Source organism: Pan paniscus, chromosome Y, assembly GCF_029289425.2.
Source record: "Pan paniscus chromosome Y, NHGRI_mPanPan1-v2.0_pri, whole genome shotgun sequence".
Lineage (NCBI taxonomy): Eukaryota > Metazoa > Chordata > Mammalia > Primates > Hominidae > Pan > Pan paniscus.
In genome coordinates, this window is record NC_073273.2 from 43391091 (window position 1) to 43414922 (window position 23832).

Below are 23832 nucleotides of genomic sequence, written 5' to 3' on the forward strand. Positions count from 1 at the left end.
TACTGTGGCACTATTCACAATAGCAAAGACTTGGAACCAACCCAAATGTCCAATAATGCTAGACTGGATAAAGAAAATGTGGCACATATACACCATGGAATACCATGCAGCCATAAAAAATGATGAGTTCATGTCCTTTGTAGGGACATGGATGAAGCTGGAAACCATCATTCTCAGCAAACTATCTCAAGGACAAAAAAACCAAACACCGCATGTTCTCACTCACAGGTGGGAATTGAACAATGAGAACACACGGACACAGGAAGGGGAACATCACACTCTGGGGACTGTTGTGGGCTGGGGGGAGCGGGGAGGGATAGCATTAGGAGATATACCTAATGCTAGATGACAAGTTAATGGGTGCAGCACAGCAACATGGCACATGTATACATATTTAACTAACCTGCACATTGTGCACATGTACCCTAAAACTTAAACGTATAATTAAAAAAAAGAAGAAAAAAGAACAAAAAAAGAAATATAGAAGACTTTGTTCCTTAATTGAAAGTAGGCAGGCTTGGCACAGTGGCTTACGCCTGTAATCCTAGCACACTGCGAGGCCGAGGTGGGTGGATACTTTGAAGTCACAAGTTCAAGATCTGCCTGGCCAACACAGCAAAACCCCGTCTCTACAAAAAATACAAAAATTAGCTAGGCATGGTGACACGCACCTGGAGTCCCAGCTACTCTACTTGGGATGCTGAGGTAGGAGAATCATTTGAACACAGGAGGCAGCAGTTGCAGTGAACCGAAATAGCCCCACTGCAGTACAGCCAGGGTGACAGAGCGAGACTCCAACAAAAAAGAAGAAAGCAGAGAACATCAAAATCAGAATCCATGTCCCTGCAGGAATCCACCTTATCTGCTAAGGAAAACAGCTGTTGAACTATCCTGGCTTGAAGAAAGGAGAATTATCTAACTAAAGCTCTGTTTTGCAAGCTCCTCTTTATTTTTTAACTTGTGGGAGATCAAGAATTCTATCCTAAGGAACTCTCTCACTTGCACACTCCACCCACTCCCATGTCTATGCAATTCTTCTGCGGGATTTTAGATTTTAAAATACCTGTAAGCCCATCCTCTACGCTGCTCTCCTGCGCATGCCACCATGCCCAGCTAATTTTTGTATTTTTAGTACAGACAGGGTTTTGCCATGTTGGCCAGGCTGGTCTCTAACTCCTGACCTCACGTGATCCACCTGCCTTGGCCTCCCAAAGTGCTGGGATTATGGGTATGAGCCACTGCGCCCATCCTCTGCATATGATTTTGTTCAGAACTCAGGCCATGTTGGGTTTAGAAAAGGCAGGTGCACTTGTTCCAATACATACGAGGTGCTTCAAGAACATGATGGGAGGCATCCTGTGTCCTGGGGACTACAGGTGAATGAGGGAAAACAAGTGTGTGTTTGTCAGGTGGGGGAAGTGAAGGACAATGATAAAGGCAAAGAACGAGGCCTGTCAAGGAGGAGTGGCCTAGGAGAAGACCCGTAGTGAGCGTGTAAACAGCACCTTCTACCTTCTACTACAGGGAGGTGCTGGCAGGAAGCCAGTCTGTGAGGATATTGATAGGAAGATGCTGCATCCTGGGGCTTTATATGAGATACTTCAGGAGCTTCCTGAGGATGACTGGAGAGAGACTGGTCATTGCAGAGGTACTTGGAGAGGATCAATGAGGCTATAAGGTGAGGGATGTCTTCAAGGGGAGCAAGGGTGGGAGGGAAAGACCAGATAGGAGGAAGTCCAGTGCAGAAAATCACGGTAGAGAGATGGGACCTAGATAAAGCAGAATATGGGAGGCAGACAAGAGAGGCGTAGTAGCAAGATGGTGGTGAGAGGACATGGGAATTGGATAAAAGGGACCCATAGAGGGAAAAGAGAGACGTGCAGGACATCCTTGTCTAAGGCACCTGGGTGGAAATGGAATTACCCTGCTGGAATGGCCTGAATATCTTGTGTCCTCCCAAATCCCTATGTTGGATCCTCACCCACAGGTGATGGTGTTAGGTGGTGTGCCCTTTGGGAGTTCATGAGGGTGGAGTCTCATGAATGGGACAAGTGCCCTTATAAAAGGGACCCCAGAGAGATCCCTCACCCCTTCCACCATGTGAGGACACAGTGAAAAGGTGCCATCTATGAACCAGGAAGCAGGTCCTCGCCAGATACTGAATCCACCGTGTCTTGATCTTGGACTTTCCAGCCTCCAGAACCATGAGGCAAATGTCTGTCATTTGTAAATTACCGAGTCTAGGATCCTTTGTTATAGCAGCCTGAATGGACTAACACACCTACCCTAGGACATAAGACTGTTGTGTACCATCAGCTGGAAGTGTGTGGGCTGCATCTAAACGGGATATCTCTCATCCACAGTCAACCAGAAACCCAACAAAACCTGAAGCCCAGCCCCGTCCACGTGACTGTGGTCCCTTAAAAACCAACTTAACCAGTTCTGCAAAGAGCTATAGACGCAGAACCCAAGGAGGTGAGGAGACAAAGATTCCTGCATCGTTTTCCAGGCAGAGATACTTCGCTCACCCAGGAGAGGAGCAAGGGGCCTTGGGCACGGACTTCTGAACACAGAGCATTTCTTTTTGGACCTGGTCAGCCATGGAGGTCAGGAGCCCTGGAGGTATTCCAGCTCTAAGATCAGAGGCTGATAAGCCCTGACAGGTGGAGACTGCTGTGGCCTAAGGCTTTGCACGCAGGCCATGGTCTCAGCCCACCCAGCTTCTTATAAGAAGAGACACACAGGGGTCTAGGGAGAGTGTGTCGGGAGAGGCCTCAGGAGGGGACTCACAGCCTGATGAGGAACGGGTGGCTGACTTCCTTCAGGACAGACTTCTCATTGTGCACGTGCTGCTCCTGCTTCAGGCGGATGACGTCGGGAATGCTCATCACCTTGAGGGCGAAGAAATGCTTGGCTGTCTTCTCCTTCACCAGGTGCACCCGCCCGAACGTCCCAGTGCCTGGAGAGAGAAGAAATCGACAGAGGTCATTAAGTCTCCTGACAAAGGGAAAAACCACCGCAGCCAAGCAATCAGTGGGGGGCTGCACCAGGACAGCAAACACAGACCCCAAGTGAAACTTTCAGAGACTTTGTGTCATGGTGCATGTGGGGTGATGGCATTTAGTGAGAGGCGATCACCTGGAATTTTCCACTGAATAGAGAAATTGCAGAGAGAGAAAGAGGTAGAGAGAGGGAGACAGAGAGAGCCATCTGCTTCTTCAATTTGGGGACAAACTGGCCATAATTTCTGCAGATCAGTCTTTGCAGAGAGCACACCCACATATGCCCCACAGGCCCAGATGTAGAAGCATTACAGTAACAGTAAATGTATTTATGTAACATGTCTTTTTCTCTTCAGGCTCTCTGGTTTTATCAGTAATCCAGACAGGGTATAAAACAGGCAGCCCTCCTCAACACTGCTCTCTTCTTAAGACACACTAACTTGCTCAAAGCATGGAGTCCATATTCTACAATCTGCCGTGGATTGCGATGAAGTGTTATATGTACCCACAAACAGAAAGAAAGACAACTGCAACCACTACAAATACAAAAGAAAACCAATAGCTCTACTGTATTCTGCTGGGACATTTTCAATCCAAACACTTTCTTCTCCTCCTTCCCCTCCTCCTTCATCTCTGCCTTCTCTTTTTTCTCTTCCTCAATCTTCTCCTCCTTCTCTTTCACCTCCTCCTCCTCTATTTCCTTTTCTTTTCCACTTCCTCCTCCTCCATCTCCTCCTCTTCTCCCTCCTCTTCCTCCCACTGGGGTGCATCTAAATGAAGAAATCTAACAGTCAATGAGATATAAAAGAAAATCAAAATCTCTATAGTATCTTGGGAGCACATTTTCAATGTAAACACGCTTTGCTTGTTCCTCCTCCTTCTTTCTCCTCCTCTTCTTCTCTTCATCCTCCTCCTCTTCCTGTAACACATTGATCCTATAAGGTATGCATGTGTTCACATGCATATTGAAATATTCTTCACGTAGCATAAATGTTCTTGGGTTAATAGAACGAATAGTGCAGTGGCGCCATCACAGCTCACTGTAGCCTCTACCTCCTGGGCTCAAGCAATCTTCCTGCCTCAGCCTACCCACTTAATTTTTGTACTTTTTGTAAAGACGGGGTCACACTGCGTTGCTCAGGCTAGCCTTGAACTTCTGAGCTCAAGTGATCCTCCTGCTTTGGCCTCCCAAAGTGCTGGGACGACAGGCATGAGCCACTGCAACTGATGCACGATTTCTAGAGTATCCCTAAATTGTCTTTGATCTACCTTGATCCCTCAGTCAGCAGCCCCTTACTGACATGCAAGTCATTACTCAGCAATATTTTTAGACAACCCATTCACAGCTGCAGACAGAGATGAGTAACTAAAACAAAACTGCCCTCCCATATTATGTGATCACACCCACTCCAAAAAGCAGAGGAGGCTTCTCAGAAACTGACTTTCAGAGAAAGGATGGTTTGGAAGTTTATCCTTCTGAGGAACCAGCATCTGTTGACAAGCAAATCTCACCGATCAATATTGATCCATTTACCTATCCATTCATTGGCTGATACTCCTGTGCCTGCTTTATGCTAGATTGCAAAACCCACAAGAACTAGGATCTTCCAGACACCTGCACTCCCATGTTCACGGCAGCACTATTCACAACAGCCAAGACGTGGAAACAACCTCAGTGTCCGTCCAAGGGCAAATGGATAAAGAAAACATGGTACATATACACGATGGAATACCATTCAGCCCTAAAAAAGAAGGAAACTCTGGCATTTGCAGCAACATGGATGGAACTGGAGGCCATTATGTTCAGTGAAATAAGTTAGGCACAGAAAAACAAATATTAAATATTGCATGATCTCACTTATACAAGGAATCTGACATGGCTTGGCTGTGTCCCCACCCAAGTCTAATCTTGAATTGTGGCTCCCATAATCCCCATGTGTTGTGGGAGAGACCAGGTGGGAGGTAACTGAATCATGGCAGTGGGTTTTCCCATGCTGTCCTCCTGATAGTGAATAAGTCTCACAAGATCAGATGTTTTAATAAATGGGAGTTTCCCTGCTCGCGCTCTCTTCTTGCCTGCTGCCATGTAAGATGTGACTTTGCTCCTCCTTTTACCTTCTGCCATGACTGTCGGAACCTCCGCAGCCATGTGGAACTGTGAGTCCATTAAACCTCTTTCCTTTATAAATTAACCAGTCTCAGGTATGTCTTTATTAGCAGCATGAGAATGGACTAATGCAGAATCTACAATAGTCAAACTCATAGAAGTAGACAGCAGAGAGACAGTTATCAGAAGATAGGCCTTGATAGGGAAGGGGAAATATATTGACTAAAGGATGAGCAAGATACATAAACCACGGAGATTGACCATACACCCAGTTCCTACAGTTAACAATACTGAATTGACATGTGAAATTTTTTATATAAAAATCTCACATATACAATAGTGAAATTGTATACATGAAAATTTGCTTAGAGGGTGGATCACATTATGTTGTTTTGTCTATTTTTTTGAGACAGGGTCTCTCTCTGTTGCCCAGGCTGGAGTGCAGTGGTGCAATCATAGCTCACTGCAGCCTTGACCTACCAGGCTCAAGCAATCCTCCCACGTCAGTCCAAGCATTTGGGACTATGGGCTGTGCACCATCAAGGACAGATAATTTTTAAAATTGTGACTGGGAATTTTTTATTGGTTTGAGAAGAAAAAAAAGAACACAACCATACAATGGATTTCCTTCCAAGAGTCTGGAATGCCATTGATTGCACATGGTAACATGAAAAGAATTTTTTAAAGTATTTGCTGTAAACTAAAATCCCCGTGTTGTAAAATATATAAGCTAATGAATGATGAATTTACTAGCTTATAGGGCAACTGGGAAAGGCAGAGAACCAACCTTTGCTTTTTAAGTAAAGTTTCCAATAATGAATATTTTATTGTGGCAGAAATAGAAAGTAAACTACAAAATAAAGAGAAAGTGTAAGAAGTAAACAATGTCAATAGCTGACAAGTGTTCAATTTTTTTAAAAAAGTAAACAAATAATGAAATAGTAAATTTTTAAAGTATATTATCTTAGTTAATTTGGAAATAAAATAGGTTTTATTACAGTACAACATGGTGTGGGCAAGATTAGGTGGAATCAGGTCAAAGACAGGAAGTGGGAGAAGGGCTTTGAGGACTGTGAACTGATACAGTTTAGGTGTTTGACTATGGCCACTGATGCTTCAATTGGATAAAACACAATTAGGAATCAGGAACACTGGCATCCAACCCAAGCTTATCTTGCCATTGGACCTATGAAATGGGCAACAGAGCAGCCTTTTAGTCTCCTGTTGCTCTTCTTTCCAACAGAACTTGCGTATTATTAGGAAACATTAAATTCTTGCCACACCCTAAAATTCTAATAATGCAATGAATATGGTCCTTGACTTTTCTTCGTCTATCTGCTTCCTTCCTCCTTATCTTTCTCTATCACCCACTCCAAGAAAACCATTTATTACTTGGCTGTGTTTACCGTATAACATTCTGTCTTCTTAGCACTTGTATTTGACCCTCAATGGAGATAATTCTCCATGCCTACTTTAAGAACAATAGCTATGACTCCACAGATTTTTTATACTTCTGTGACTAAAGCCTTCTCTGAGCTGTGTGAGTTATAAACACACAAAACTCAAAACACGTTATTTATGCACTGCAGCAGATCTTTGTGCTACCTTGGGGTAGATGTGGCCAGTCCCACCAATGCCACAATCAGATTGCAGAAGTATGTCGGTAAACAACCTTATTCAAAGCAGACAGAAGTGGCATGCTGTAATGTTTAAAGTTTATCAGCTTAAGTGCACAGAAGACAAAGGCAACATTTAATGGTGCTGGTAGATTTTCCTGAGGCTCTCCAGTACACATTTGTCAGATAACCATTATCCCACTTGAGTAGAAAACGTCTATTTGTAGCCTTCTCTGCAGCTAAGGGTGGCCATCTGACCCAGCTTTGCCCAATAAGACATAAAAAAAGAGTATTTTCAAGTGTTTCTAGGCAGGTCAGATATTTCCTTCCTGATAAAGAGAGATCTTGAAGGTAAGTGGTCCATTCCCCACCCTAGAGATCCCCTCCATCTCTCCAAGCTAAGTAGTAGTGTTACGCACGAGGGAAATCTGATGTGCAGTTTATGTCTTTTCTTTTAATTTTAGTGAGACCACGTCTGTAGTAAAAATACAAAAATAATTAGCCAGGCGTGGTGGCAGGTACCTGTAATCCCAGCTACTCCAGAGGCTGAGGCATGAGAATCTCTTGAACCTGGCAGGCAGAGGTTGCAGAGCTGAGACTGCACCATTGCACTGCAGCCTGGGCAACAGAAGGAGATTTTGTCTCATAAATAAATAAATAAAATCTCTCGGTTCAGAAATCTAAAGAAAAATAAAATTTTAAAATGTACAAAGTGGGGTATGAGAAAGCCCAAAAAACATGTTTCTCACTGTGAAAAGAGATGGGCTTTTCCTCTCTTCCTCAAGCCCAGCAAACCCTAAATCCCTCTTGCCTGTGACTTTGGAGGGAAGGAACGTGGCGGCCAGCAGAAACAGAGGGAAGACAGCAGGCCACCGTGTTTATCATCACGAAGCCCATTCATACTAAAGAAGTGTCCAGAAAGAGGAGAAACACGGATTTAAGTTTCTTTGGTTATATTTTTTAATTTTGCTAGAACTCAAAACACTTCAGGAGAGCTGTATGGAATAAACACAGGGACCGTGACATGGAATTCCACGCGGTCACAAAACGGAAAAGAAACCAACCAACCCTGAGTACTTTCCCTTGGGGTCCGTGGGTATATGGGATGGGGTCAGGAGGGTGACAGGAGAAGGACCGTGTCTCACTGCAGCACATTCCCGGGAGTAGATTGACGGATGATCTCAGACACCAACAGCTGACACCATCTGAGCCCAGTTCTTCCTCTGTGCTGCAAGAGCAACGCCGCACAGCTAGCTCGGCCTTTCACAGGTCACCTAAACACAGCCAATCTCCCCTCTCCCCACTTTGTGTGCATTGAATGGGGTGCCCTGGAAAAGATACGTTGACATCCTAATCCTTGGTACCTGTGAATGGGACCTTAGTTGGAAACAGGGTCTTTGCAGATGTGATTAAGATATACACAAAGGCTGGGCACAGTGGCTCACCCCTGTAATCCCAGCACAGGAGTTTGAGACCAGCCTGGGCAACACAGCAAGACCTCAGCTCCACTTTTTAAAAAAATGAAATAAAAAAAAAGATATACATTAAGGTGAGGTCATCCTGAAGGTGGTCCAATATGAGTGGTGAACTAATAAGGAGACACAGACGCAGAGGAGAAGACCACGTGGAGAAAGAGGCAGAGAGTGCAGTGATGCGGCCACAAGCCCAGGGACACTTGGAGCCCCCAGCAGCTGGGAGAGGCAGGAAGGAGCTTCCCCTGGAGCCTCCAGAAACAACTGGATACAACTGTAGTGGACTGAACTATGGTCTCCCAGAAAGATATGTCCATGTCCTGACCCACAGAACCTGTAAATGAGACCTCATTTGGAAAAAGGGTCTTTGCAGATGTAATTAAGTTAAAGATCTCAAGGTGAGGTCATCCAAAATTGGAGTGGACCCTAAACACAATGACACGTGTTCCTGTAAGAGAAGAAGAGAAGACACAGACACAGAGGAGAAGGCCACGTGGAGACGGAGGCAGAGACCGCAGTGATGCGGCCACAAGCTCGGGGACGCCTGGAGCCCCCAGGAGCTGGGAGAGGTAGGAAGGAGCCTCCCCTAGAGCCCGCAGAGGGAGCACAGCCCTGCCGCATCTGCACTTCAGAGTTGTGGTCTCCAGGACTGTGAAACAATTAACTTCTGTTATTTTAAGGCACCCAGTCTGTGGTATGTTACCAAAGCAAATATGCCCAGGGGTACAAATTCAACCAAATAGTTCCAAATTTAGCCAAGTACATTCCCTAGCAATGCTGCGAGCTCACAGTCAAAGGTGTAACTCCACCATCTCTGAGAACCTGAGAGAGGCTTCCAGGGTGGTCTGAACTGTGCAGACCTCAGCAAACAGCAACATCCCAGGAAAGAGTGGGGCTAAGGAGCTACTAATCCCTATTCCTACAAAGGCAGCCTAGACATGTCTGAGCCTTCCCACGCCGATCACTAAGGAATGTCCACAACGCAGAGCCGCCCCAAACATGGGAGAAGACAGAAGTCTTCAAAGGAGCCAAGATGAAAAACCAAGTTCAAATTGTAAACTAGGCTGGGCAGGGTGGCTCACGCTTATAAGTCCAGCACTTTGGGAGGCCAAGATGGTGGGATCACTTGAGGCCGGGAGTTCAAGACCTGCGTGGGCAACATAGCGAGATCCCAGCTACAAAAATAAAAATAAAAAATTACCCAGGTGTGGTGGTGCACAGCCGTCGTCCCCACTACTTGGGAGGCTGAGGTGGGAGGATTGCCTGAGCCTGGGAGGTCGAGGCTGCAGTGAGCTAAGATCACACCACTGCACTCCAGCCTGGGCAACAGAGCAAGACCCTGTCTCAAAACAAAAAACGACAACAACAAAAAACAAACAGGAGACTAATGGCTGATATTTTAGTCATCTGTACATAAATCCCTTCATAATCTCTACTGATGTAAGAAACACATTTTCATCCAAAAAAAATAAGGTAGTTAAGCAAGAATTTGTTAGGATTGGTCACAGGGAGAGACTACTTTCTGTGTCTCAATCTTTCCCCCTATCAAGTGTTGGTTATTTCTTTTAATCAGTACAAATATTCTGAGGTGCATAAAGATCTGACTTAAGCTGTCATCTAATTCAGCTTCTGCAGTATTTGCTAGTCTACTGAAAAAAAATCTAGTGGCTAATAGTAAATGTAAAAAAGAACCTATGAATTATGCTCTGACCTCAATTCATCCTGGAAAGCGTTACAGGGCCCTAATTCTGGCAGACTTCTATCTAAATAAAGTATTTTGCTCAGACTACCATAATAACATCACACAGACAAGGTGACTTAAAGAGAACTTTCTTCTCCCACAGGCCTGGAGGCTGGAAGTCAGACATCAAGGTGTGGGCAGGGCTGGTTCCCCGAGACCTCTCTCATGGCTTGGAGGTGCCATCTTCCTGTGTCCTCACCAGGCCATCCTCTGTGTGTGTCTGTGTTCTCATTTCTGTTTTTATTTATTTATTTTTATTTTTATTATGTGAGATGGAGTCCTCTCTTTGGCTCAGATTGGAGTATAGTGGCACAATCACAGGTCACTGCAACCGCCACTTCCTGGGTTCAAGCAATCCTCTGGCCTCAGACTCCCAAGTAGCTAGGATTACAAGCATGCAGCACCACAGCCAGCTAATTTTTTTTTTTTTTTTTTTTTTTTTTTTTGAGACAGAGTTTCACTCTGTCACCCAGGCTGGAGTGCAGTGGCACCATCTTGGCTCACTGCAACTTCTGCCTCCCCAGCTGAAGCAATTTTCTCCCTTACCCTCCCAAGTAGCTGGGATTACAGGTGCCCACCACCGCATCTGGGTAATTTTTTTGTATTTTTAGTAGAGACGGGGTTTCACCATCTTGGCCAGGCTGGTCTTGAACTCCTGGCCTCCTGATCCACCCACCTTGACCTCCCAAAATGCTGGGATTACAGGCACGAGCCACCATGCCCGGCCTGTTTTTTGTTCTGTTTTTCATTTTCCCTAAACCTCTTGTGTTAGTCTCCTGAGTAGCTGGGACTACAGGTACAAGCCACCACACTCAGCTAATTTTCTTCATTTTTTATAGCGACAGGGTCTGTTGCCCAGGGCAGTCTTCAACCCCTGGCCTCAAGCAATCCTCCTGCCTCAGCCTCTCAAAGTGCTGGGATGACAGGCATGAGCCACAACGCCTGGCCTAAAACAATTCTTACACACTTTCCATCTTGGGTCCTTCCTGAGAATAAACCCACCTGAACAGGGCACCTGTTCCTTCCTTCAGCCCTTCCCTCCTTCTTTCATCTGTTTCCTTCCTTCTTTCCTCTCATTCCTTCTTTCCATCCTTCCTTTCTCCCTTTTTCCTTCCTCTTCTTTCCATCCTCCTTTCTCCCTTCCTTCCCTCTCCTTTCCTTCCTTTCTCCCTACTTTCTTCCTTCCCTCCTTCTCTCTTGCTCTCCTTCCTACTTTCTTCCTTCCTCAGCCATCTCACTACTAAGCCTCATTCAAGAGGCGTCATCCCATCACAGTTAAAAGCTGTGTGACTGTGACAAGCCCTCTAACCTCTCTAAAATTCATCTACCAAATAGGGATCACAATATTTACCCCCACTGGGTTTAAGTGAAATAACACACAGAAAGCACATCACACAGAATAATAAACATAGTAAATGAATGCATCTGTAAGTGTGAAAACATTCAAACATCGGCTTCCCAAATGTCCCATGTGGCGGTGGTTACCCAGCCCTATCCATTTGGCAAGGACTCCTCCCAGTGTGGGTGATTGTGTTGTATGTACATCTGAATAACACTGACACCTCCCCAAGATAGGCTAAGAGGAACTTAAAAAAAAAAAGAAAAAGTAAGCAAAACCAGGCTCAGTGGCACATGTCTGTAATCCTAGCACTTTGGGAGGCCAACGCAGGTGGATCACTGGAGCCCAGGCATTCAAGACCAGCCCAGGCAACATGGCGAAACCGTTTCTACAAAAAATTTAAAAATTAGCTGGGCATGGTGGCGCACATCTGTGGTCCCAGTTACGCAGGAGGCTGAGCAGGGAGGATCTCCTGAGCCCAGGAGGTAGAGGCTGCAATGAGTGCCATGACTGCACCACTGCACTCCAGCCTGGGAGACAGAGCAAGACCCCGTCTCAACAACAACAACAAAAAGTAAGCTTCATAGAAACAGAGCTGGTGTGTGTTTCTTCTTATTCTGCGTGGCACTGAATATAGACATTCATGAGGACCTGTGGCCTGAACAGCACAGCTCACCTTCCAGAATCAAGGATCTCACACCACTAAGTGGGGACTGGGAGCAAAATCTCCTGCCACAGGGCAATGGACAAGAAGAGGAGTTTGCACTCCCAACTCAGCTCCTTTATTCCAAAAGTCTGATATGTCCAAAACATAAGTCTTAAGATGTCCATTGAAGACACATAGGCAGGTCTGGGTCTCTACTTATGATCCAGAAAGAAAGTGAATGTTTTCTTTTTTTGGTTTTTGTTTTTGTTTTTTTTTTTAAGATGGGGTCTCACTCTGTTGCCCAGGCTGGTCTTGAACTCCTGGCTTTAGGCAATCCTCCCACCTCAATGCCCCAAAGTGCTAAGATTGCAAGCATGAGCCACTACACCTGGCACTGAATATACTTACTTTGTTTGTTTTAAATCTATTATTTGTTAATTATGGTAAGCTATGCACAACATAAAATTTACCATCTTAACGATTTTTAAGTGTACAGATTAGTGGTGTTAAATACATTCATAATGTCATCCATTCCCACCAACACCACCAACCATCTCCATTTGGACTTACTTTTATTTATTTATTTTTAATTAATTAATTAATTAATTTTTTTAGAGACAGGTCTTACTCTGTCCCACAGGCTAGAGCACAGTGATGCAATCTCAGCTTACTGCAGCATAAACTGCTGGGCTCAACCCATCAGCCCACCTCAGCCTCCCAAGCAGCTGATGCTACAGGCATGCAACACCATGTTTCGCTAATTTTGTTTTTGAGATCTCTTTGTTGCCCAGGATGGTCTCAAATTCCTGGGCTCAAGTGATCCTCCCACCTCAGCCTCCCAAAGTGCTGAGATTACAGGCGTGAGCGATTGCGCCCAGACTTAACTTACTTTTAATCAGAAAAGTCATATACAGGTCCCTAGTAAGCATATTAACTCAGCCAGTAATAAGGTAACATAATGAGAAATTATGTGGTGGGTCAGCAAATGGCTGATGTCAAAGTAACTTGGATAACAAAAAAACACCATTTTTTTTAAAGATGTTTTGAGGATTATACACTTAAAAAGTAAGTTCCTTAATAAATTGTAAATGTCAGTCAACTATAAGAATTCCTAAGCCTCAGCCGGGCACAGTGGCTCACACCTGTAATCCCAGCACTTTGCGAGGCTGAGGCAGGGGAATCACCAGGTCAGGAGATCGAGATAATCCTGGCTAAAATGGCAAAACCCCGTCTCTACTAAAAATCCAAAAAAATAGCCAGATGTGGTGGCGGGTGCCTGTAGTCCCAGCTACTCAGGAGGCTGAGGCAGAAGAAAGGCATGAACCCAGGAGGCGGAGCTTGCAGTGAGCCAAGACTGCGCCACTGCATACTCTCCAGCCTGGGCAACAGACCAAGACTCCGTCTCAAAAAAAGAAAACAAAAAACAAAACAAAAATTCTGCATTTCTTTCCTTAAACTGAGGTGCTTAAAGAACCTTCAACATGGGCATTCCAGGTGCTAACAAAACAGGATGCACCAATTCAATGGGAGAGAGAAGGTGAGGATGGATGAGCCCCAATTCTCCCTAAAATGCAAGAGAAAAAAACCCAAACATTCAATGTTGAGACATCATGGACAGAAATCTTTGCAAGAAGACAGCATCGCAGTGGCCCTGCAGAGACATCAAGAAGGACAGCATTGTGTTCCTCATGGGCACTCCAAGAGAGGTGGCCATGTGGAAAATGCACTTCAAAAAATGTAAAACCAGCCAGGTGCACTGACTCACGCTTGTAATCCCAACACTTTGGGAGGCCAAGAGGGGTGGATCACCTGAGGTCGGGAGTTAGAAACAAGCCTGACCAACATGGAGAAACCCCATTTCTACTAAAAATACAAAATTAGTCGGGTATGGTGGTGCATGCCTGTAATCCCAGCTACTCAGGAGGCCAAGGCAAGAGAATCGCTTGAACCCGGGAGGCACAGGTTGCAGTGAGCCAAGATCGCACCACTGCACTTCAGCCTGGGCAACAAAAGCAAAATTCCGTCTCAAAAAAAAAAAAAAAAGTTAAAACCCAGCTGGGTGCCCTGGCTCACACCTGCAGTCTCAGCACTTTGGGAGGCCAAGGCAGGAGGATCATCTGAGGCCAGGAGTTTGAGACCAGCCCAGCCAACATGGTGTTACCCCGTCTCTATGAAAAATACAACAATTAGCTGCACATGGTGCCAGGCACCTGTAATCCCAGCTACTCAGGAGGCTGAGGTGGGAGAATTGCTTAAAGCTAGGAGAAGGAGACTGCAATAGGCCAAGATTGCACCACTGCATTCCAGCCTGGGCAACACAGTGAGACTCTGCTTCCAAAAAAAAAAAAAAAGGTAACTCAAGAAGTGGGCACAGCCCCCATCCATCTTGTCTACAGCCCGGGAGGCCAGTACATGCCACATTAGCTTGGGAGGGAACATGCTCTTGTTCCACACCTATAGATGGGTGGAGACTGGGAGCAGTGGCTCATGCCTGTAATCCCAGCACTTTAGAAGGCTAAGGCAGAAGAATCACTTGAGCCCAGGAGGTCAAGACTAGGTTGGGCAACATAGCCAGACATCATCTGCACAAAAAAATTTTTTTAATGAGCAGGGTGTGGTGGTATGCATCTGTAGTCCCAGCTGCTCGTGAGGCAGAGATGGGAGAATTGCTTGAGCCCGGGAGTTGGAGGCTGCAGTGAATTATGATAGTACCACTGCATTCCAGCCTGGACAACAGGGACCCCCACCTGTTTAAAAAAAAAAAAGTGAAGCCCTTCTCCATAAGTGATACTTGCTTCCACATGTAGAAAGGACTTTGGAGAAATATACAAGACACATTAATATGGTCACCTGGGTGGGAGAAGAGGGCAAATTCTGCACAGGTGAGGCACAAAAACAGAGATGCATTTCACTATATAACTTTCTCACCTTTTAAAATGTGACTATCAAAATATTTCATCTACATAGGTTTAATTTATGTTAAATGAAACCGATGCACTGCATTAAATAATTGTTTCAAAGTAATGTTGATAGCAGAATGTATGAATTTAAAACTGTCAAACTCAGTTCCTTTCCTTGACATTCTCCACCCTAGGAAAAATCAGTAAAAGAACATTAAATACTATCATGTATGAAATAAGTGGGTGAAACATATGGAGATGGAGGGTTAAAGGCCTGTTTATAAGGTGCTTGGGCAGAGAATGGGCTCAACTGGGCTGCAAGAGGGAGGGTGGAGATGATCACAGCTTAGAACTTAGGCATATAAGCAGTGAGTGCTGATGACCTACGCAAGGTGTACAGGTGCACAGGGTCTCTTAAGTTGTTCTGTTTGGGGAAAGAAGGAGACACAGTTCATGTTGAACGCAGTGGACATACTGAGGTTGAGGGGTGGATTAGGTTGAATGGTGCCCCCCAAAAATATGTCCACATCCTAACCCCTGGTATCTGTGAATAGAGCCTTATTCGAAAATAGGGTCGTTGTAGTTTCTATTAAGTAAACAATCTCCAGATGAGGCCATCCTGGATTTAGGGTGGGACCTAAATCCAACAACGAGTGTCCTTCTAAGAGACAAAAGAGAATGAATAAAAAATGGCCAGGCACAGTGGCTTATGCCTGTAATCCCAGCACTGTGCGAGGTCGAGCCAGGTGGATCACCTGGAGGACAGGAGTTTGAGACCAGCCTGGGCAACATGGTGAAATCCTGTCTCTACTAAAAATGGAAAAAATAAGCCAGGGGTGGTGGCAGGTGCCTATAATCCCAGCTACTCAGGAGGATGAAGCAGGAGAATCACTTGAACCCAGGAGGTGGATGGTGCAGTGAGCCAAGATGACACCGCTGTACTCCAGCCTGGGCAAAAGATTGAAACGCCATCTCAAATAAATAAATAAAATAAAGACACAGAAGACGAGACAGAGACACAGAAGAGAAGGCCCCATTTGGAGACAGAGGCAGAGACTGGAGTGATGTGGCCAGGAGAACAGGGACACATTTAAGGACACGCTTCTGTCGCAGGTGGCAGCTAACCTGTTTTCTCTGCACTTATTTCTGTGGCTTTTTGGGTAAAGAGGCAACTAGGGATACTGATTACACAGAGGAGGAAGCTGGAGCTCAAACAGCACCAGCAGGGTAACAGAAATTTTAAAAACGCAGAGCTCAATCAGTTTAATAGTCAAAAGCTATGAACACATCAGACTGTGAAACACCAAAATCAGGTGGTAAAACGTGGCGCTGCCCTGAAGACCTTTGAAAGGCAGAACGGATGGGGTTTCCTAAGTTTTCCTCAGTTATGATTCTACTTCTTCTAGGACCCTCTGGCTTGTGACAGTCAAAGCACCAGCTCAGAATCTGTATCAGCATACAATGCTTCAGGAAAATTCCAGAAACCTAAAATGAGTGGAGAAAAACAAAAGAAAAACCAGAGCAAACTGCAATGAAACTGAAAACAGGAAGTCAACACAGAAACATTAAAGAAACCCAAAGTAGTTTCTTTGCAAAGATTAATGCAAGTGATAAACCGGAATCTGTGCTCAAAATAAAATACTGAACTGTTTAACAATGAACTAAACAAAAGCCTTAACAGATAAAATCACATCCAACAACAATTTCTATTCAACCGTGTAGGGAATATTTTGAGACATTACTGACTTTTTCTATATATTATTTTCTTTTACTTTTTTCTTTTTTCTTCTTCTCCTTCCTTTCTCTTTTCCTTTTTGCTTTTCTTTCTCTTCTTTCATGGTTTCACTCTGTCACCAAGGCTGGAGTACAATGGCGCAATCATAGCTCACTTCAGCCTCAACCTCCCAGACTCAAGTGATCCTCCCACATCAGCCTCCCAGGTTGCTGGGACTGCAGGCATGTGCCACCATGCCCGGCTAATTGTTATTTGTTTATTTTTTTTTGTAAAGATAGGGTTTCACCATGTTGCCAAGGCTAGTCTCGAACCCCTGGTCTCAAGCCCTCCTCCCACCTCGACCTCCCAAAGTGCTGGAATTACAAGTGTCGAGAGACCACGCCCAGCCTGAAAATCAATGAAGTTGACAAGACAGAATTTGTTCTCAAAAGAAAACACTAAACTTTACGGATGAACTAAAAAAAGCTTTAATAAACAAAATCAAGCATAACAACTATTCTATTCGTGTCCACAGAATGTTTTGCATCTTTACAGATTTCTTTCTATATAAATATTTTTCTTTTTTCTTCTGTTTTCTTTCTTTTTATATTTTATGTCCGTTTCTTTTTTTCTTTCGTTTCAGAATCTTGCTCTTTTGCTAAGGCTGGAGTGCAGTGGCGCCATCATAGCTCACTGTAGCCTCCAACTCCTGGGTTTAAGTGATCCTCCTGCCTCAGCCTCCTGAATTGCTAGGACTATAGGTATGAGACCCACCATACACACGGCTAATTTTTTTCTATTTTTGTAAAGACAAGGTCTCACTATGTTGTATAGGCTACTCTAGAACCACTAGCCTCAAATGATTCTCCTTCTTTGACCTCCCAAAGCCCTGGGATTATAGGCATGAGCCACTATGTGTCACTTATTTTCTCTTCTATTTTTATTATGTTGTTGTTGTTGTTGTTGTTGTTGTTGTTGCTAAGAAGGAGTGTTGCTCTGTCCACCCAGACTGGAGTGCAGTGGCACAATCTCAGCTCACTGCAACCTCTGCCTCCCAGATTGAAGCAATTCTCTCACCTCAGCCTCCCAAGTAGCTGGGATTACAGGCACGCACCACCATGCCTGGCTGATTTTTGTATTTTTTTAGTAGAGACGGGGTTTCACGATGTTGGCCAGGCTAGTCTCTAACTCCTGCCTCAGCCTCCCAAAGTGCTGGGATTACAGGCACAAGCCACCGTGCCTGGCCTATTTTTTTCTTAAGGTGTGATTGCAAACAGAATCAACAGCCCATGAAGAGGAAATTCTAGACAAGTTGCTTTCTCAACACCCTTTTGATTTCTGGAATCTCATCCAAGCTGGATTTTGCAATCTTTTAAGAATAATTCCCTATGACATTGTCCCAACTATAAGCTAGCTCTGTCAGTGGCATCTGAACCAGAGCAACTCCATCTTGAAGAGGTGTTGGTTAACATGAGGCTGAAGCCTGCTGGGCTGCATGCCCAGATGGTTAAGGCATTCTAAGTCATGGGATGAGATAGGAGTTCAGCACAAGATGCCGGTCATAAAGAGCTTGCTGATAAAACAGGTTGCAGTAAAGAAGCTGGCCAAATCCCACCCAAACCAAGACGCCGACAAGAGTGACCTCTGGTTGTCCTCACAGCTATACTCCCACCAGCGCCATGACAGTTTACAAATGCCACGGCAACATCAGGAAGTTACCCTATTTGGTCTAAAAAGGGGAGGCATGAATAATTCACCTTTCATTTACCATATAATCAAGAAACAGCCATAAAAATGGGCAACCAGCAGCCCTCGAGGCTGCTCTGCCTATGGAGGAGCCATTCTTCTATTCCTCTACTTTCTCAGTAAACTTGCTTTCACTTTACTCTATGGATTTGCCCTGAATTTTTTCTTGCCTGAGATCCAAGAACCCTCTCTTGGCGTCTGGATATGGACCCCTTTCTGTTAACAGCTCTGTTCCCTCCACTCTGGTCCTCTCATTGCCAAGACTCCAACATAAGCATGCATACCCAAATAAACGCAGGCAGGCTTCACAGGGTCCCCCTCTGCCTGCCCATCCAAAGAGATCCCAGGTGCCCTAAGCATGACAAAGCACTTCTTTCTTCTGTGCCAAGGTTTCTCTGGCCACACCTGTGTGCAACCCCTTTGTTCTGCAAAATGACTCCCAAGGGAACGATTCACCAAGGTGAAAACATCCACCAAATTAGTTGTCAACAATTTTAAAAGAACCCTCCACAGGCTGCCCTCCAAATCTCTCTGATGGGGTACCTCCCCAGTATAACATCCAAAATAACTACCTCGGAGAATAATGTAATGCCTACACACAACGCATGCTAAGTAAATGGTAGCGTGGGTTGCAAGGATCTGTGCGGACTTGTGCAATTTAACAGGAACTGCGTGAGACAACTTCCTTTTTCTATGTCCTGGTGAAAAATTCCACTGGATTTTTAAACAGGTACGAGGGCATGGAGGCCAGCAGGGAAGACATTGTATAGAAGGAAGGTCTATTTTTCTTTTTTTTTTTTTAATTGAGGCAGGGTCTCACTCTGTCACACAAGTTAGAGTGCAGCAGCACAATCGCAGCTCACTGAAGCCTCTACCTCCCGAGCTCAAGCAATCCTCCCATCTCAGCCCCCCGAATAGCTGGGACCACAGGCATGCGTCCCCATGCGTGGCTGATTTTTTCTCCCCCTTTGTAGCAGTGGGGTCTTCTTATGTTGCCCAGGCTGGTCTCAAACGTCTGGACTCAAGTGATCCTCTCACCCTGGCCTTCCAAAGTGCTGGGATTACACGTGTGAGCCACTGTGCCCAGCCGTATTTTTCAAACATACTAAAGAATGATCAGGGTCTAAACTTGACAGTTCTGGATTAAGCAGGATGGAAAGGCCCAAACTAGTCATATGGACAGTTTTATGTCCTCCTCTCTTCTCTTCTCTCCATCTTATGAGAGAATGAGCTGGGCATGGTGGTGTGTCCCTGTAGTCCCAGCTACTTGGGAGACTGAGGCAGGAGGATCACTTGAGCCCTGTAGTTTGAGGCTGCAGCTGAGCTATTGATTGCACCCCTACTGCATTCCAGCCTGGGCAACAGAGCAACACCTTGTCTCTAAAAAACAAAAAACAAATAAAATCATGATAATCCCTTGACCTGGCCACTGTATCATCTGACAGAAGACATGAAAGGCTGGAAGAACTGCCCAGAGGTGTCCCACAGGAAATTCCTCCGTAGGAAACTCACCATACTGGCAACAGCCTCCCACACTGACAACCTCTGTGTGGTCTCCTAGACCACAGGAAGGTGGAAGCCATCAGTGCTGGAGGGGGAAGGAATTTCCATCCTCGCACCTGAGTCTCCTCTGCAGATCATTTACATCTTCGCTAAAGGTGTTCAGACAGGGTAGTGTGAGTCTCCTGGATGCCTATTCTGCCATCATGGGAGAATAGCTGGGAGGCTTCAAATGCATCTAATGTGTTTTTGAGTGTTTTTGGTTGTTTTTTTTTTTTTTTTTTGAGATGGAGTCTCACTCTATCACCCCAGGTTGGAGTGCAGTGGCACAGACTCGGCTCACTGCAACCTCTATCTCCCAGGTTCAAGTGATTCTCCTGCCTCAGCCTCCTGAGTAGCTGGGATGACAGGCACCCACTACCATGCCCAGCTAATTTTTGTATTTTTGGGTACAAACGGGGTTTCGTCATGTTGGCCAGGCTGGTTTCGAACTCCTGACCTCAAGTGATCTGCCCACCTCGGCCTACCAAAGTGCTGCGATTACAGGTGTGAGCCCCCAGGCCTGGCCTCTAATGGCTATTTGTCATGTTTTCTCCTACTCAGATCAAATGCAAATGCCAACTGGACTTTCACTTAAGATCCTAATAGGGAAGCAAAATGTCCATCATCCTGTGTCACCCAACACAGCACAGAATCAGAGATGCCAGGAAAACATGCCCACCCGAGAAATGCAGCGTGAAGATGCTCCAGAAAGGAGGGGCTTCTTAAAAGTATTGGTTGCATTGGTTTCATTCTTCTTGCACAAGGGAACCTTGGAAAAAAAGGGGCCTGCCAAGTTTACCCGCACACACGTGAGTATTACCAAATTCATCCACATGCCCAGGTTTCTGTGCAAACAATCTGCCCTCTAGCACCTGCGTTTCCGTCTTGCTCCTCCAGCAGGATACGAGATTTGCTTCTGGAATTCTAAAGTACATAGGTCAGGCAGAGCCTGGTGGCTCATGCCTGCAATCCCAGCACTTTGGGAGGCTAAACTAGGAGGATCACTTGAGGACAAGAGTTCAAGACCAGCCTGGGCAACATGACAAGACTCTATCTCTACAAAAAAAAATCAAAACAATAGCCTGGCGTGGTGATGCACACCTGCAGTCCCAGCTCCTCAGGAGGCTGAGGTGAGAGGATCCCTTGAGCCTGGGACGTCGATGCTGCAGTGACACCACGTCACTGCACTCCAGCCTGGGTGTCCGAGTGAGACCCTGTCCAAAAAAAAAGGAGTGAGATAATGCTGTATTTGTCTCTCTGTGCCTGGCTTATTTCTCAGAGCATAATGACCTCCAGTTGCATCCACATTGTTGCAAATGACAGGACTTTATTGTTTTTACAGGCTGAATAGTACACCACTGTGTACAGACCATATTTTCTTCACCCACTCATCCGCTGACAGGCACAGGGGTTGTTGCCCTATCTTGGTTATTGTGTGACTCAGGCTGCAGTGAACCTGGGAGTGCAGGTATCTCTTCATTGCATGTGAGTTTAAGCCACTGTATTTGTGATCCTTCATTCCAGCAGCCATGCAAGACTAAGACAGTGTGAAGGAACATGAGAGAGATCGCAGAAGTCAACCAAGAAGGGGGATCTTCTAAGAAGCCAGCTTTAACTCGGGTGACACTACAATATTGCTTTAGGAGAAGTTCCAATGTATCCCTGGATGCATTACAATTTTCACAGGGGCTATGATCTGAATTATGTCCCCCAAAAAATCATATATCAATGCCCTCACCCCCAGACTTTAGCATGTGACTGTTTGGAAATGCTGTCCTTGAGGAGTTAATTAAGGTAAAATGAAGTCATTAGGGTGGGCCCTGACCCAATAGGACTGGTATCCTAGTAAGAAGAGGAAGCTGGGTGCAGTGGTTCATACCTGTAATCGCAGCACTTTGGGAGGCTGAGGCAGGAGGATTTCTTGAGGCCAGGATTTGAGACCAGCCTGGGCAACATTGGGAGACTCCATCTCTAGGAAAAATATATATACAAAAGCTGAGCATGGTGGTGCACACCTGTGGTCCCAGCTATTCAAGAGGCTGAGGTGGGAGCGTTGCTTTGGGCCCGGGAAGCCAAGGCTGCAGTGAGCTATGATAGCACCACTGAACTCTGGGCTGGGCCAGAGCAAAATCCTGTCTCTAAAAAAATAAAAATTAAAAAAGAGGAGATAAGGACACAAAGTCGAATGGAGGGATGGCCCTGTGAGGATACAGGGAGAAGATAGCATCTACAAGCCCAAGAGAGAGGCCTTAGGAGGAACCAGGCCTGCCCACACCTTGATCTCAGACTTCCAGCCTCCAGGACTGTGGGAAAATTAATTTCTATTAAATAAGTCACTCAGTCTGTGGTATTTTGTTATGACAGTCAGAGCAAACTAATACAGTTACACCCTACATTCATTCTCGAAGGGGCTCCTGTGGCTTCCATCTCCAAAACAGAACAAGAAGACCAAGAATCCCACCACTCATGATCTCAATGGCGAAACCCCGTCTCTACCAAAAAGACAAAAATTAGCCGGGTGTGGTGGCAGGCATCTGTAGTCCCTGCTGCTCAGGAGACTGAGGTAGGAGAATCACTTGAACTGGGAGGTGGAGGTTAAAGTGAGCTGAGATCACGCCACTACACTCCAGCCTGGGCGACAGAGCTAGACTCAATAACAAAAAAAAAAAAGTCTGCCACCATGCTCTGCAAGACCTGGCCACCAGTAGCGTCAAACTCTGTAGCGTCTGTCTCTTTCCTTGCAGAGTCCTGGGATTACAGGCTCAAGCCACCAGCTTCCTCTTTATCTTCTTTCCCATCAAGGTGAAATTCACTATAACATAAAATGAATCATTTTAAAATTGACCATCTAGTGACATTTAGCACATTCACAGTGCTGTACAACTGTCATCTCAATCTAGTTCCAAAATATGTTTATCGCCACCAAAGGAGACTGGATATTCATTCAGCAGTCCTCCCCATTTCCCCTCCCAGCTGTCTCCCTGAGCCACTGGGTTGGCTTTCTCCATCTCTCGGGATCTGTGTGTTCTATGTTCCTCTTCATGTTAAAATTTCTTCCTCTTCTTCAGTTTCCATCTCCAAGGAGATGAGTAACAAGTGGGAGGCAAGGTAAGCAGACCCAGGGCCAGTAGCTTCTTGTTCAAGAGGATGGGGGAAATGCAGATCCCTGGAAAAGAAGACTTCAAAAGAGGCCAGAAACAAGAGGAATAATGCTGAGAAAATATAGCATGAAAAAGTGGAAGAGAACAGAACAGAAAAGCAGAGATGTTCAGTCTGCATGAAAGAGGTAATGATGGATCATCTCATCACAGCTGCCTTTCCATGGACCCTGCTGCATGGGGTGAATAGAGCCCCATCTAAATCCATTTGAGCTGCCATCACAAAACACAGTAGACCAAGGCTTAGAAACAATAGACATTTACTGCTGTCAGTCCTGGAGAATGGAAGTCCAAGATGAAGGTGTGGAAGATTCAGAGTCTGGCAGAGACCAGCTTCCTAATTAATAGTGCTATCTTGCTGTGTCCTCATATAGTGGAAGGGGCGAGAGAGCTCTCTGGGGTCCCTTTTATAAAGACACTGATCCCGTTCATGAGGACCCACCCTCATGACCTCATCACCTCCTAAAAGCCCTACCTGCTAATATCATCATCTTGGGGACTAGGGTTTCGACATAAGAATCTTGGGGTGGGGGACACAAATATGATGATGGTGGCCCCAAACCTGGTTTTGAGTCTGGACCCACCACAGTAAACAACCACAGGGAGGCAACCTACAGAAACGGCAGAGGGAACCCGTCACACAGAAGAAACAACGGTTCCACTTTCTTACCAGGAAGCTGGCTTAACAGGAAGCTTCTAACCACAGACTTTTCTAACAGGGAAAACTCGGTCACAATTCCAAACAAAGCAAAGCACTTTCAGCTTTTTGGAAGGACTGCCTTGGGGCTTTCTCTGTATTTCCCCCAAGGTTTTTTGTTTGTTTGTTTGTTTTAAACAACCACAATGCCA

General features: G+C 45.4%; 1 protein-coding gene across 1 annotated transcript in view; it reads right to left on the bottom strand.

Annotated features, from left to right (window-relative positions):
- The window catches only part of LOC129395544 (cAMP-dependent protein kinase catalytic subunit PRKX-like), a 138486-nt gene that overhangs the window by 105588 nt on the left and 9066 nt on the right, over positions 1-23832 (bottom strand). Inside the window, 1 exon segment of the mRNA XM_063602029.1 lies at positions 2791-2959. Coding sequence (XP_063458099.1) covers positions 2791-2959 — 169 coding nt within the window.